We start from the raw sequence: 14,141 nt of genomic DNA, 5'->3' as shown, positions 1-14,141 counted from the left end.
TTTACAATCTTTACGTCCCATATTTAATATATATGCCATATCTTATCAACTATTTATCAAATTTATCACAAAGCTCTCATAGGAACAATCATTTCAAAATTGAATTTATTATTGTGAGGTTAGGAAATGTACCGAATTTTTTGTTTTGTTTAATAACATCTATACTTACTGCAACAAAAATATACCGAACATTAAATATATGATATGGTAGCATACCTTAATTTATCAGCTTCAAAGTGCAATCCCCTCTGCACAGATATTACATTTCATTGTGTAATCCCCCATATAAAGACAATGAATTATTTATTTAACGAGCTTGCAATTTTTGCTATGCAGCTAGAACATTCTTTTATTATAGCATATTTCATATAATAATATAATACATACACATATTTTAAATAGATAAACAGATATTAATATCTGGACTTAGAACTAGGTAATAAATATATGCAACTAATTTTCGAAAAGTACTCGCAAAAGTACTCGTATTCGCTAGCTAACATTAAAATGCTATAAACAAAAAATAATAATAACTCACTATATGATCTATTCCTTGTTACAAGAAGAGCTACCATGTAAGTTAGATTCGGAAAAAATTGGCTAAAATTGTGTCTCGACAAATATTGCGAATAAAATTAGGTTTATCTTTGGTTCTTTGGCTAAGGCTAATACTTGGATGGGAATTCTATCTTTCTCTGTAAAGTACACCGAAGTGAAACCTATGTCTTGACTATGGTTGGTCTCAGCTGCTGTGAGGTGCCCATTAGGACATCAGGTGACATGATGATGCCATGGCTCAGCTTGCGGGCCATTCCCGGTGTGCGGGGCGGCGTGTTGGGCACAGGCGGTGCACACCGCAAACTGGGCGTGGGACTAGAGATGTGCGTCTGCTGAGGCTGTCTGGGCAATGTGGCGCTGCGCAGCGGACGCGTCTCGTGTTTGATATGAATACGCGCCAAATCGCTCTCCACCAGCAGTGGGTGGCTTATGGTGCGTATGACTTTCGGCATGGTAGTTGCTGGCCCGCCATCAACCGTGTCCAGATTCTCTGTAGATACGGCCTGATAATGAGATTTATCCTTTAGCTGCGATTCGGGATCCTCTTGCGTTTTCTTCAGCTTATGCCACATTTTAACATCGCACACTTTCAGCTTCATGTAGATAAAGATAACAATGCGATAAAAGGTCACATAGCCAGCGAGCAGGCAAAGCGCGAATGTGGCATGATCCGAGAAAGATTGAAATGGTACATTTAGATCCCAACGTATCCAATTCTGGGTCTTGCAATATTGATATATGGCTGGCGTGATAACCATCCAGTAAAAGAGCAGCGTGAACAATTCGATAATCCTTTTTTGAAACATTTTTGTATTTGTCTTTCGTAGTCAAAGTAGCACGCGCCGCACGCTCCACACACACTCGCGTTCCGTTTAAATTTAATATTCGTTGCGTTTAGGTTCAAGATTCGTTACTAAATGATGTGCACAGAGCGCATAACCCAGCTATATAATACAAATCAACGATCAATGCAGCCAAGCTCAAAGCCCGAGCTCAGACGGCGACAGAGAATGACAGACTCTGAGTCAAAGCGAAAACCGAAGCGTTGCGAATCGCGCGAGTTATCTTTAGTCGATGTTAGACGAGTTGGTAGAGGCTGCTCTCTGGTTTTTATTTTTTATCGATATCAGCTGGCTATATGCATTAGCTAGTCGTATCACTATATCGACTTGAACGTAAGCAAAATCCCTGGAATATCTGCATTAATTCTTGGAACTGGTTTCGGGGTCTGCCCCACAGAGACAGGTGACAAGTGAATACATGTATATATTATATCTTTATATATATATACATATATGTCTTGAACCAAAACTGGTTGAGTGACAAATTGAGTCGTGTTGTGAGTTTTTCTCTTTTTGATTAACAGTTCGAGCAGGTTCATTGTATATTTTGCAATTTACATTTCTTAGATCATTGGGTCGACTTTGGTTTTTTTTTTTGTCGTTTGGCAGGGCGAAATTTTCGAACTTGAGTTGAGTTTTTGAAATTGTGCGCAAATGATTCACGCGAGCTTAAATTAAGCACCTGTAGTAACTGACGTTACGCTGATGAATTTTGTGTTGAAGTAAATGCTTTTGGCATGATTCCACAGCTCTTGGACTCGAAGAGAGATTTCATTTGGCTTTATATTAATTATATTTCATTTTGCTGTCAAAGTCTATCAAAACAAGCTGACATCTTGTTGGAACAGCTTTAAATGCAGTTCGAGACAATTACTAATTCTTTCTACCAACTTTTTCCCTCTCTTTCTACTTGTATGACTTGACTCGTTCATCTCATAGATCCTCATCAATTTTACGTCATTGCTGAGTGGTTTTTATCGTAACTCGTATGAGTCTTAGGCGAGCTGTCGTCGAAGCGTTCGATCGGGCAAAACAACATGACTTGCCATTAATTAGCATTATAATCAGCCATGAGGTAGTTCACCTGGGCACGAGCCACACGTTAATTGGTCAGAGGCTAGTTAGTTGGAGGCTAGTTTTCTTGATCTTGAATTGCCCTACACGCGCCCCAGTTCTTAAAAGTGGCATACGTTCGGCATAGTATTATCTATGTAATAATATTTATGTATTTTACAAGAATTCGCTAAACTGCATTTGCTCCAATTCTGCGTTCATTTGTATGAATAGAAGGCGTTGTGGCTGGACAAGTTCTATAGCCAAACAAATAGTCTTATTATATTATGTTAAATATATATGTATTCTTTTTCCTACAGTTCATAGCTCTTCGATTTTTTAATTGGAGCATAATCTGAATAGGCGTGATGTATAGACAAAGTTCATGCAGTTCATAGCCCGCACATTTTTTAAATGGAATGTAATCTGAATAAACGTGTTGCTTAAACAAATGCTTACGATAGCAAGTCTTTTGATAACCCAACTATAACTAATCTTATATCTTGATATAGAAGTAAACCGAGTATTTTCTAACCATGCATTGCTCGCGACATTAAATATGTATTTTACAAGAAATTTTCTAATCTGGACTTGCCCACATTTTTAGATTTGACTTTTAATGAATGAAATACTATCTGGAAATACCTGTTCTTTAACAAACAGATAATGTTATATATAATATATATTCTTTAACCTAACTTGCCCTATACCCGCAGCAATTCTTAAATACCGATTTTTATGAATGAAATGCGATCGGGAGAAACCAGTTCTGTAAATACTCTTTTAATATGTATATACTAAGTGTATATGTGTACTTTATTCAAGCTGGATTTACTACACACGTGCTCCACTTTATGGCTCTGACTGATTTTATGAATGGAATACGATCTGGATAGACGTGTTCTATTAACATATGCACAACAGTTTACATAACAGTCACACACACAGATATATATATAGTTCCTATAATAAATGTATTAACAAAGAATTTCTTATCTATATACGTACTTGACATGTATCTACTATATCTTAACTAATTATCACCTGATAGTTATATATATATATATATATTTATATATATATATTAGTCATTACTTAGCGCCATTCAACATTTTCATATATTTAGCTAGCGATAATTTTGATTTTTTCCCTCCTCGCACTTCTAGAGCTTTCTTTGGCCAGTCATAAGTCTGAGCTTTAAGTTTTATTTCTGCATTATATTTAAAGATTTCTAATGTTTTTTAAGTTTTCTGTGTTTACTTTTTTGATTATAGTGAAGGCAAAATGAAATACAACAAAACTTCCCACTGCGCTTTGATAATACAAAAAAAAAAGTATATATGTACATTTTTTTCCTAATGAAACAAAAAAATACAAAAAAAAGTCATTGAAAACTGAAGCTTGTATGTATACTTAAAAACAGTTGCAAAAAAAAAAAAAACAATGAAATTTGTATATTTTAGTTTAACTAAAAACCTTAATTTTAGTTCCTGTATGTGCAATAATATTTGTGTTTAATGATTTGGTTTCCTTTTTTTTGTGTTTCCGAAAACCACTAAAAATCTAAATTCAGAGGAAATGGAATGTATTTCTAGCGCAAACCCGCATCATCAACTGTGGTGCTTTGTTATTGGGCCTGCTGATTTCACCCAATGAATCCAGTTGTATGCACCTTACTATCTGAAAATCAATCCTGTTGTATATATAAAACGCTCCTTAAAGGTTTTTGCTGCACTATTGAAATGCATACATTTTTGCTGCACTAGAACAAAACTATGTTTCATGCTCTTCAACAAACAGAGTTGCAATTTTGCATTAGAAAACGTCTTACCATGAATATGGAATTATGGCATTATTATTATAACAAAACTTGGTATATGGCTTATATAGGAGCTGCCGAGCTTAGTAAACAACAGTTGTGGTCCGTATGTCTGGAAAATAAATTCGTATCTGTCTGTATTACGTGTCGTGGTTTCCACATATGAAACTCATTTTATAGCATAATTTTCTTAAGTTAACTTTTTCGGTTTTTTTATATAAATATTGGCTACAATTAATTGCACTTAACAATTCGATTAGCTTTTAAGCGATACAACAGCTGAAAACAACAACAAAATACATACAACAAAACAGCAACTATTACAACTACAACAACAAAAAAAAAAAAAAAAAAAAAAAAAAAAAAAAAAAAACTACAACAACAACATCAACGCTCAACACTCAACTGTAAATTTATACAAATTGCAATAATAAACTTTTCTTCTTCTTCTTTTCACCTTTTTCTCAACAACAACAATGCTTACCATCAAAAAAAAATTAATTAAAAAAAACCTACCCTCCCAAAAAAACAAAACAAACCATTTACACTGCTCTTAACAAAAAAAAATGAAATGAAAATAAAATTGAAATACCTCTGAACTCTCAACATAACCGTAACCGTAACCGTACCACCCGTCCATCGTTCTTCCTTCACTTCAGGGTAATGCGGCAAACTCATCGGAAACGTCAATGGCCACACAGCCGGGCGGTTCGGTGACATCCCGAGCGGCCAGCGAGACCCGTTCGGGTCCGGCCGGTTCGAGCAATGCGGGCGCTACAGGTAATAGCAGTGGTGGGACCGCTGGTAGTACACAGACCGGTGCAAAATTCCGTCATGGCCTATTACAGCTAATGATACACACGATAGATCCACTACACGATGGTAAGTTCGTTGAGTTTGTCACATTGTGTTTTGCACAAGTCAAAAAAAAAAAAAAATAAAATAAAAATAAAAATGGAAAATTTTAATGTGTGCCTAAACCCAAACCCCAGTCCGTTCCCCAAGCCCCATAATCAAAGTGTTCCCCGCCCCAAAGTACAAATACCCCATACCAAACGCTTACATCCTAAAACAAAAGCAAATACATTATACCAACTACTTATACTATACTATACCTAACTCTTAAAAATGAAAAGAAAAAATTGTTTGCTTCGGCTGGCCGAAGATTAAATACTCTTGCAGGCATGTGGTAGATATGCCAACTATTTCGTCAAGTTTAGTATGTGACATATATAGTTCTTCTGTTCTGGCATGTATCATGGAAAACAAAAAAATTTTTCTAACTAAATGATACAGTATTACTGACTCCGAATTATGTACTGCCTGGATCTATGCAAAGTTTTATATAACTAAGATAATATATAATAACACCCGTTTACATGGAAAATTATATAAAATCAATCTTTTTCTAAATCAGGTATATATAGGGGTGTCTCTTTCCCCTCTGCAAGAGTATAAAGCTTAAAATAAAAAAAAATAAAATATACTTTGTGTTCAGTTCTTAAAAGTCTGTGTATATTCTGTGTTCCTTCTAATTGGATGTTTGACTTGCTAGCAAGAAGTTACTTACACTTTACTCTTTACTCTCTCTGTCTTTCTCTCTTAAATACTTGCTGATTTTCATTTTGTTTCGTTTGTTGTACGTTGCTTTGTTTGTTTGTTTGTTTGTCTGTCTATCAGTTTCTTTGTTGACTTGACCTTTGGGCTGGTTAGTTTTTAATGCCTGACCTTGAGGCCACTTATCTAATTACCAGGGGCTAGCAGCACGGCCAGACTGAACGTCGTCTTGCGCTCGACAATTGACAGCTTTGCGCTATACTCTACTCTTTATTCTACACTCCTTACACCCAATACCATTGCCATTACCAATCCCTAGCCCAGTGCTCCAGTTCAGGTCTACCCCTTAATGCCGAGCTTTTCCCTGGCATTTGGGGGGCACGTATTCGCTACTCGCTTCGACTCTGGCACCGGCACCGGCACCGGACGTGCTCGCATTGATTTATTATGTATTAAGCACAGAGCCGACTGGATTGGATTGGGGTATGAGCATTGGTACGGGTATGGGCTGGGGTATAAATATGTATGGGGCCATGTTGCCACGGCAATGGCCCACAGACCAAGACCAAGACAAACTCAAACTTAAACTTAAGCTGAAGCCAAAGCTTAAACAAAACCAAACCAGCCAGGGCCGGGCCGACATTGGGGCGTGTACCAAGGTTTACAGGTACAAAGTGCTCGAATTATTTTTGTTATTTTTTTTATTCTTGCACAGATAGCGACAAAATTAATTGACAGTGAGATTTTGATCTTGTGGGAAAATTTTAAAATAGAAATCAATTCGAAACAAACAATTCAAGCTTACATTTCTAAGGATCACTAAATCTTTTATCTAATTTTCTTAAACCAGGGCATTCTTTGTAGTTATCGCTACTTATCTATATCTGTGGGTTTATCTTGTCTCTAGTATTTCCCAAAATTGCTTAGTTTTTATGCCAGATCTTTTCATTTGTGCTGCCTCATTAAAATGTAATTTGCTTTTCTATTTTTATTATTTCGAGCTTAGTCATTTCTTTATATAATTTTGCTTTGAAAAAAAATAACAAAACAAAAACAAAAACAAAAAAAAATGAAACCAAGTTACGAAAATATTTTATGTTGTTCAATGTCAGTTTGGAGTTACATTTATATACTATATACATATGCGTTATATATTAAACTATATTTATGAAATACTTAATAACTTGTATTCGATAGACATTCCTAGAATGTTGTGCGCAGCTTAGTGGCATTAACGAATGTAAGAATACACTCGTTTATATTTATGAGTGAATAGTTATTCGTATCTGTATATGTATCTATAAGATTGTTTTGGTTGCCAACGTTCGTTTGAAGAGTTATGTTTGGTTTTATTTGTGCTTCTGTTTTTTGCGACTGTCAAGTTTGACGCGTGACAATAACAAAATAATTTATATTGTACATATAACATTTATATCTATATATCTTACATATTTATAAACAATGTGTGCATTTAATGTTGTATGTGTTAATTGTAATTACTTAGCAACTAGTACAATTGGCTTTACAAAAATGCTGTTCGAAATTGGCCCGGGCCTAGTACGAGCTACAATCTATCAGATATTCAATTGTACTTAATAGCTACAAGTTATTAGCTAGGTGCCTGCATGTATCAAGTTGACTAGTCGAGCGGGTTGTGTTTTTAATTTTTTCTTTAGGTCTAAACGTTTATATTTACCTATCATTGGAATGTTCATTGTGCTGACAATGTTTACATATGTTTTCAAATGTGCTTTGTACGGTTATGTGGCTATATAAAAATACATATGACGGTTATACTGAGGGAGATGCGTTGAAACAATGAAATTATAGTAAACTTTATCCATATTTAATAGATTTTTATAGTAACAGTCCCATTTAGTCAGCCCTATCGTCATTTGGGAAAGTCCCTCAATAAAAATTGATCAATACTAAAACCAGTTGCGTGCATTTAATTACTAGAGTTCTCTTTTTGCTAATTTACCAATACTAACTACTTCAATTAAGACTTGTTTTTCAAAAATTATTCAACAGTTTTCTAAAATATTCAAAAAAAAATATATATAAAAAAAACTATTGCTTGATGAACATAATAATTATTCAAACAAGTCTCTTAAAAGAAATATTTTTGTATCCATAAAATACTTATTGGAAACACATTAAAAATACTTTTTATCCGTATGATACTTATTTATAATTGGCAAATATTATAAGCTTGTCAAATATTACCGCATTTCCAATGATAAATCTGAATACTGTCGCACGTTTTACAACACTGGAAAAGTCGTTATTTAAACCGCAGTATTCTAACAAAAGTTTTTTTCTAAATTCAAATTGTAAAACGATGTTTTTATGTTTTGCAATTAATAAATCTAATTCCTGCCTGACTGCGTCTGACAGCACTAGAGGATTCATAGTGTTATTTATGATAATAATAATATCAAGGTGCGCATAAAAAAATAAAATATGAATATGTTTCATCGCTCCCCAATGTATAATTCCCACCACCTTTACGTAATGTTTTGTGCTTTATTCATCTGAAAAGCATGTGGTTAATGTTTCTCGTATAAACACCGGCATAAATAATACTCGTGTGTAAGAAGTTGCATAACAAGCAAAACTATATATATTAGATCTAGCTAAGTCATATTTATAATAGAATATATTTAATTGTAAGTTAGGCTTAAATCTAAGTCTTTCTCTATTCTTTCGATATGAACACATATGTATATGTATATACAAAATGCTAGTGCCATATGCGATAATATGGGGTCCACAAAAAGCAGCTCTTTAGCAGCAGCAGTCGGTTAACAAGCCCCAGTATGTATCACTTCATGCCACATTGACAACAAAAACAAAAAAAAACTACAAAAGAAAAATAATAAATAATATAAACCCGTCCGTATTCCCAAGCCAAAATTAATTCGCATTCAATCCAAAACCTCAAAATTTTCAAAAACAAAAAAATCAACATTTAATAACAAACTATTCAAAACAGTTCCCAATTCCTAGTGCAAAACACAAGATCGCTGTCACACTCAAAAAAAAAAAAAAAAAAAGTAAAAACATTTAAAAAAGTTTAAAAAAAATGAAAACAATTTTAAAAAGTTAGACCAAAAATCCATGAGACTCTGACACGGTAAATATCAGTAGTGTATTCGTTTAGTAATTATATCTAGCATAATTAGTCTTAGCTGTAGTTTCGTATGTCCCCAGCCCGATAAAACACGCCCACCCCTCCCCCTCTCTAACAACCACTCTCAATACACTCATGTGCGCAACTCCGCCCTCAACTATGCTTCGATTTCAATGCTGTTTTATGTGTGTCTGTGCCTACACTGTCCTACTAGCTTTCTAAACTCTACGCTCTCTAGTCTATACCTCGACTTTAGTTTAGTTTCTAACCTACTAGCTATTACTTTACTACTACTATTACATACTATGATAATCAACCTCCAAAATGCTATTTCGCAACTGACATCAACATTTTGTATAAAATATTTTCAATATACTCTAACCCAAAAAAAAGGGCATTTAGTTGCTTGTAAATTAACTCAAAACCAATGAAAAATATTTATAAAAAAAGATATGAAAAATATATTTAACTGGGTTAATTCGTTTTATTCTAATTTTTAATCGATGCAATTTTATTCTTTCTTTCTTCTTCTTTTATTCGTTTAATTTTTGAAAAAAAATAATAATAATAAACACTTGGATTTTGCGTTCAAAACTCAATTTGTTGTGTGCAAACAAAACAAAATACTACAAAAACACCGCCTACTACTCTACTCTACTCTTCTACTGCTACCACAACAACAACACACAAACATACTCTACACTCTACTCTGTGTATGCATTTTTTTTATCGAAACACCTCCCTCAAAAAAAACCCAACACACAATTACAATGACAAAGATGATGTTCCAGGCAAAGTGGACGAGAAGGCAACCCAGCTGCATGCCATTGCCTCGCTTAAAGTACTGCTGGATGCCACCAAGCCGCAACGCGGTGGCGCCACCACCTCAGCGGCCAATCATGTCAAGATTAATCTCAAGGAGACAACATTGGCCGATCGACCCAATGGAAATATCGATACCACGCTCGATTCGGTAAGTTATAACGTTGTGATATTATTGCTGTATACTACATCTATATATACATGATTATTGAATTTGATAATACAAATGTGCTAATGAAATAATGCTCATGATTTTTAGGCATGATTTATATTAATTTCTTATTAATGGATTTCTTTATCATATTTATTTTTGATATTGTTTCAATTTGTTAGAAAATAATTGAACTATGTCACACATAATGCGCTGCATTCGTCATACAAAATATCGCAGATGAATATCTTAAATTTAGATCATCGTTTGAATATCGTAAAAGTTGAATATCGTAAGGTCGAATATCGTATCTTGAAAAAAAACGGCAGCTGTAAAATGTTGTATGTGGAACATACTCAAACGCGTATTTAATTCCAATATTAACAATGTTAGGTGAAGCTATTCCACAGAATTGCGTATCTACTGTAATATGTTAAGTGTTTTTTATTGACGTAATTACATATTTTATTTAAAAATCTTCTGATCGTTTATTTTCTAACCCAGAGTTTAGAGTATCAGGTTCAAGCGCGTTACAACATTTTTTTAGATCATTTACAACAAATTTCCTTAACTGTTGGCACGTTTTCTCTACATTGCTAATTGATTGGTAAAATGATTGATGCGTTTGGACTGAACCTAAACTACTCGTAAAACCCAAAATTTAAACACGTATGTTTTTTAATGTAAGCCCAGGCATTCGTTTTATGTGTATTTCTTATGTGTTTTCCTCATTTTCTTTGCTCTCCTTGAAGCTCAACTCTTAAGTGTGTAGACAGCCCCTCAAAAAATAAACAAAATCAACATATGCGGTCTCTGTGTATTTATGCAACGTTTCTGTGTGACTTATAAATTTAAATCTTTCTGTTTTACTTTCAACTTAATTATATCAATTTTCCATACAACTTTCCCACCTACAACACATCTCAGCCCGTCAACTATTCACCAACCTTTTGTTGTGTATGTTTACCTTTAACCTTAACTATAATACTCTATCGCCCATGTCCACCATTCCATTCATCTCTCTCTCTCTATCTCTATCTGTCCATCTCTCTCTCTCTCTATCTCTGTGTGTGCGTGTGTTCTGTGTCTTGCCTAACCCTCAACCAAACACTCTATAAAACTAATAAAGAGCTAATACGGAATTGTCAAATTTTAACCAATTTTACGATTATCGTTTCTGCAGACACCATTTGGAACGAATCATTTGCTTTGTATCTTGAATTTTGAAACGTACTGCCTAGTGTTAAACGAATGATGACAACTCGCATTTAATAATAGCCAAAAACTAAATTAGACAAAAACCAAACACCATGTTTAATATTCACAATATTATGTCATATTTTTGTTATATCGAACATGAATTTTCACTCATATTTTCATACATATGTTGTGCTGCTGTCTCTGCTGTTCGATGAAGTCATTCCAATAATCAGCTATTCAGGCATTCCCAGGCACTCATTGCAATTTTTAGCTGCCACGCGCTGTGCCAGAAACTTGCTACGCTATGCAATTGCCAATTCACACACCCATCGTAACCACACCCACAACACAATCATCTAACTGTGTGTGTGTGTGCTTGTAAGAAATATCGTTGATTTTTATTGTTGACATTTTGTTATTAAAGATGAATTTTAATGCATAGGCGCTAACACTGGGCCAAGCAGCTGCTCATATTAATATATAATTATTTTTTAATTTATTTTTGATTTGTGCATTAAGATGACAAAGCAAACAAACAAAATTCAAAGACAATTCAAAAACAATTCAATCGCCATACAATAAATGTTTCATTTGAATGCGACTCTCAATTGACATTGAAGCGTGGACCCACTTCCGAGTTGGGCCTGAGTCACAAGATTAAAAACTAAATTTTGAAAATAAAAAAACCAAATTTCAAGAAAATAATAATAAATGAATTCCACTTATGCTCTCCACAGTCCCACACTCAAAAAAATTGTAATTGTGTTCGATCCCGTTCAATATGTGTTTGTTATGTAATAACCCAGAACAAGAAAACTCCCTCAACACAACTTTCCATTACTGTCTCTCTCTCTCTCTATCTAACTACTCTATCTCCCAGTCTGTCTATCTGTCTCTAAACAGTGTTTGGTTTATTAATCAAGTATTATTTCCATAGCTGAAACTAAAAACTTAAGCAAAAAGAAAAAAATTCACTAATATTCTCAACAAAAATATTTAATTTTCTTTAAAAAAATATTTAAATTTAAAAATAAAGAATTATTAAAATGAATTCTAAACTTAAATTCAATTCTATATCAAAAGCCATCGTTAAGTGGTCGACGTCCTAGCTGGATTGAGCAGAGGGTCAAAATTCAGACACGCAAATTTAGCATCAAAGTTAGTTTCATAAACAATTTATTTATTGCTCTCTCTCTCTCTCTCTCTCTATCTCTCTATCTCTGTCTTCTCTATATATTGCATACAAATTTTTATTATTATAATTTTTTATTACAAATATCGTAAGAATTATAAATATATATCTTTGCATTGTGTAGTAAGCGACGTCAGCGATAAACTGAGACAAGTCTGACGTTGTTTTAAAGCGCAAGCGTATTGATTTGAACTCTCCTGCGCAGTGGAATGCGAGGGCAATAGCAAGTGGCAAATGGCAGTGGATCAAATAGGTTCTCGCACCCAACTGTCTAGAAGATGAGGCAATCGGCATTATCAATTTGCATATAATCGATTTGAATATTTTAATTGCTTATGTCCGTGACTATAATTTGATGGAAGACAGGTATATCGTAAATATAGGTGGGGCCTCAAATAATGCGTTAAACCTAAATATTGTTGAGTAAATATTGAAAAAATTGTTGGGTAATTACTGTCCGCACGAATAACACGATATCGAATATCGTAAATTTAATGTATCGAGTGTTGTTAATGCAATATGTGGAAGTGCTGCAAGAAATAACTAGCAAAGTTCGTATATCGTAAATCGAATTTACGTATTAGCGCAACGATGAATGCTTAAGGGAGCTTAAAGCTCTGCTAAAAAATCAGGTGTAACTTAATATATAGAGTATATCGGAATTTCATAATATATTCTACTCGTAGGCTACGATATAAAAAAAAACACGTATTGCAGCTGGTACGCGAAGTGCCACTCATATGGCACACGTCTTAGAGTCTACTCATAGAACAGACCATGATTAACCCCACTCTTCGATTTAATACTAATTATGACTCATTTGGGTAAACTGAACAATACGTAATTTAATATTCGATACATTTCGAATGACGTCAGGGCGTAACTTGTCATCAACCACAGTGCAACCATTGCCCAGGAGCGTAAAACAATTACCACAGACGCCACTAGCTTAGAATATATATCAACGAATTTTATACTTTTCTACTTTGCTTTATTGCAAGTGCTGAGAGTATTTTCACTCACATTGCTTTAGTGCTGCTTACAAAAAAACGTAGCTATACACACTTTTTAACCATAGCTAATTAGTAATTTTTCGAATCATCATATGTATAACTATATTTAACATATTTTACTTTCTATTTTCGTTACACTTTGATCGACTTTAGTTCGGGCTGTGCCCATGCGCATCCATTGAGAGTGTGTGTGTGTGCGTGTGTGTGTAGCCTGTCTATGTATGTATGCTTGCACTAGCCAAACCAAAAAAATAAAAAATAAAAATATTAGAGGCATGCCTAATAAGAACTAAGATGCTGAAATCTGTGCACGTAACAATACTCGTATAGCACCTACTAAAAATTGTACTCGTTAACTAGAAAGTAAGTGCATTACTGTTTGTGTTTGTACTTAAACAAATTAAAATACACTTTATTTAGACTCTGGCCACACTTAAATTGTAACAATTTTTATACGCACCATTTTACCTAATGACGTACTTACCTAGAGTCCTTATGGCTATGCAAAGCTCTAAACGCCTGTCTGTGAGTGCGTCTCCACAACTCGAAATCTGTTGTCAAAATCAAGCTCAAAACTCTTGATCTGATAAAAACAAAACATACCTCGTATTATCAACAGTTTCATATGTATACGCATAGCCAAATAACATATATCATACAATATTTTCATATCAGACTCACATAAATATATATTTTATATACTAACAAATTACATACGATATATATATTATTCTATTATACATAATCTTATTTGAAGTCAACATTTATTGTACAAAAATCAAAAAAAAAAAAAAAAAAAAA

General features: G+C 33.9%; 2 protein-coding genes across 8 annotated transcripts in view; one reads left to right on the top strand and one right to left on the bottom strand.

The window, feature by feature from the left end:
• Window positions 1–14,141, top strand: part of LOC115758359 (sodium/potassium/calcium exchanger Nckx30C) — a 40,941-nt gene that overhangs the window by 23,982 nt on the left and 2,818 nt on the right. For 2 of the 7 annotated variants that reach the window (XM_030698943.1, XM_030698941.1), the window contains exons 3-5: window positions 4,932–5,154; window positions 9,742–9,935; window positions 12,219–12,293. In XM_030698943.1, the coding sequence (XP_030554803.1) occupies window positions 4,932–5,154; window positions 9,742–9,935; window positions 12,219–12,293 (492 nt within the window). The remainder of the gene's footprint in view (window positions 1–4,931; window positions 5,155–9,741; window positions 9,936–12,218; window positions 12,294–14,141) is intronic. The other 5 variants (XM_030698946.1, XM_030698944.1, XM_030698942.1 and 2 more) reach the window with 4 other exon arrangements.
• LOC115758360 lies at window positions 326–1,477 on the bottom strand. Its single transcript, XM_030698948.1, has one exon. It carries the CDS (start codon window positions 1,362–1,364, stop codon window positions 720–722), a length of 645 nt encoding a protein of 214 aa, XP_030554808.1. The 5' UTR covers window positions 1,365–1,477; the 3' UTR covers window positions 326–719.

Source organism: Drosophila novamexicana, unplaced genomic scaffold, assembly GCF_003285875.2.
Source record: "Drosophila novamexicana strain 15010-1031.04,08,12 unplaced genomic scaffold, DnovRS2.1 tig00000193-arrow-pilon, whole genome shotgun sequence".
Lineage (NCBI taxonomy): Eukaryota > Metazoa > Arthropoda > Insecta > Diptera > Drosophilidae > Drosophila > Drosophila novamexicana.
The sequence above is the reverse complement of the archived record's forward strand: the minus strand, read 5'-3'. Positions and strand labels throughout refer to the sequence as shown.

Coding starts and splice junctions, on each gene's coding strand:
- LOC115758360 (XM_030698948.1), bottom strand. CDS start 1,364: ATGTTTCAAAAAAGGATTATCGAATTGTTCACGCTGCTCTTTTACTGG.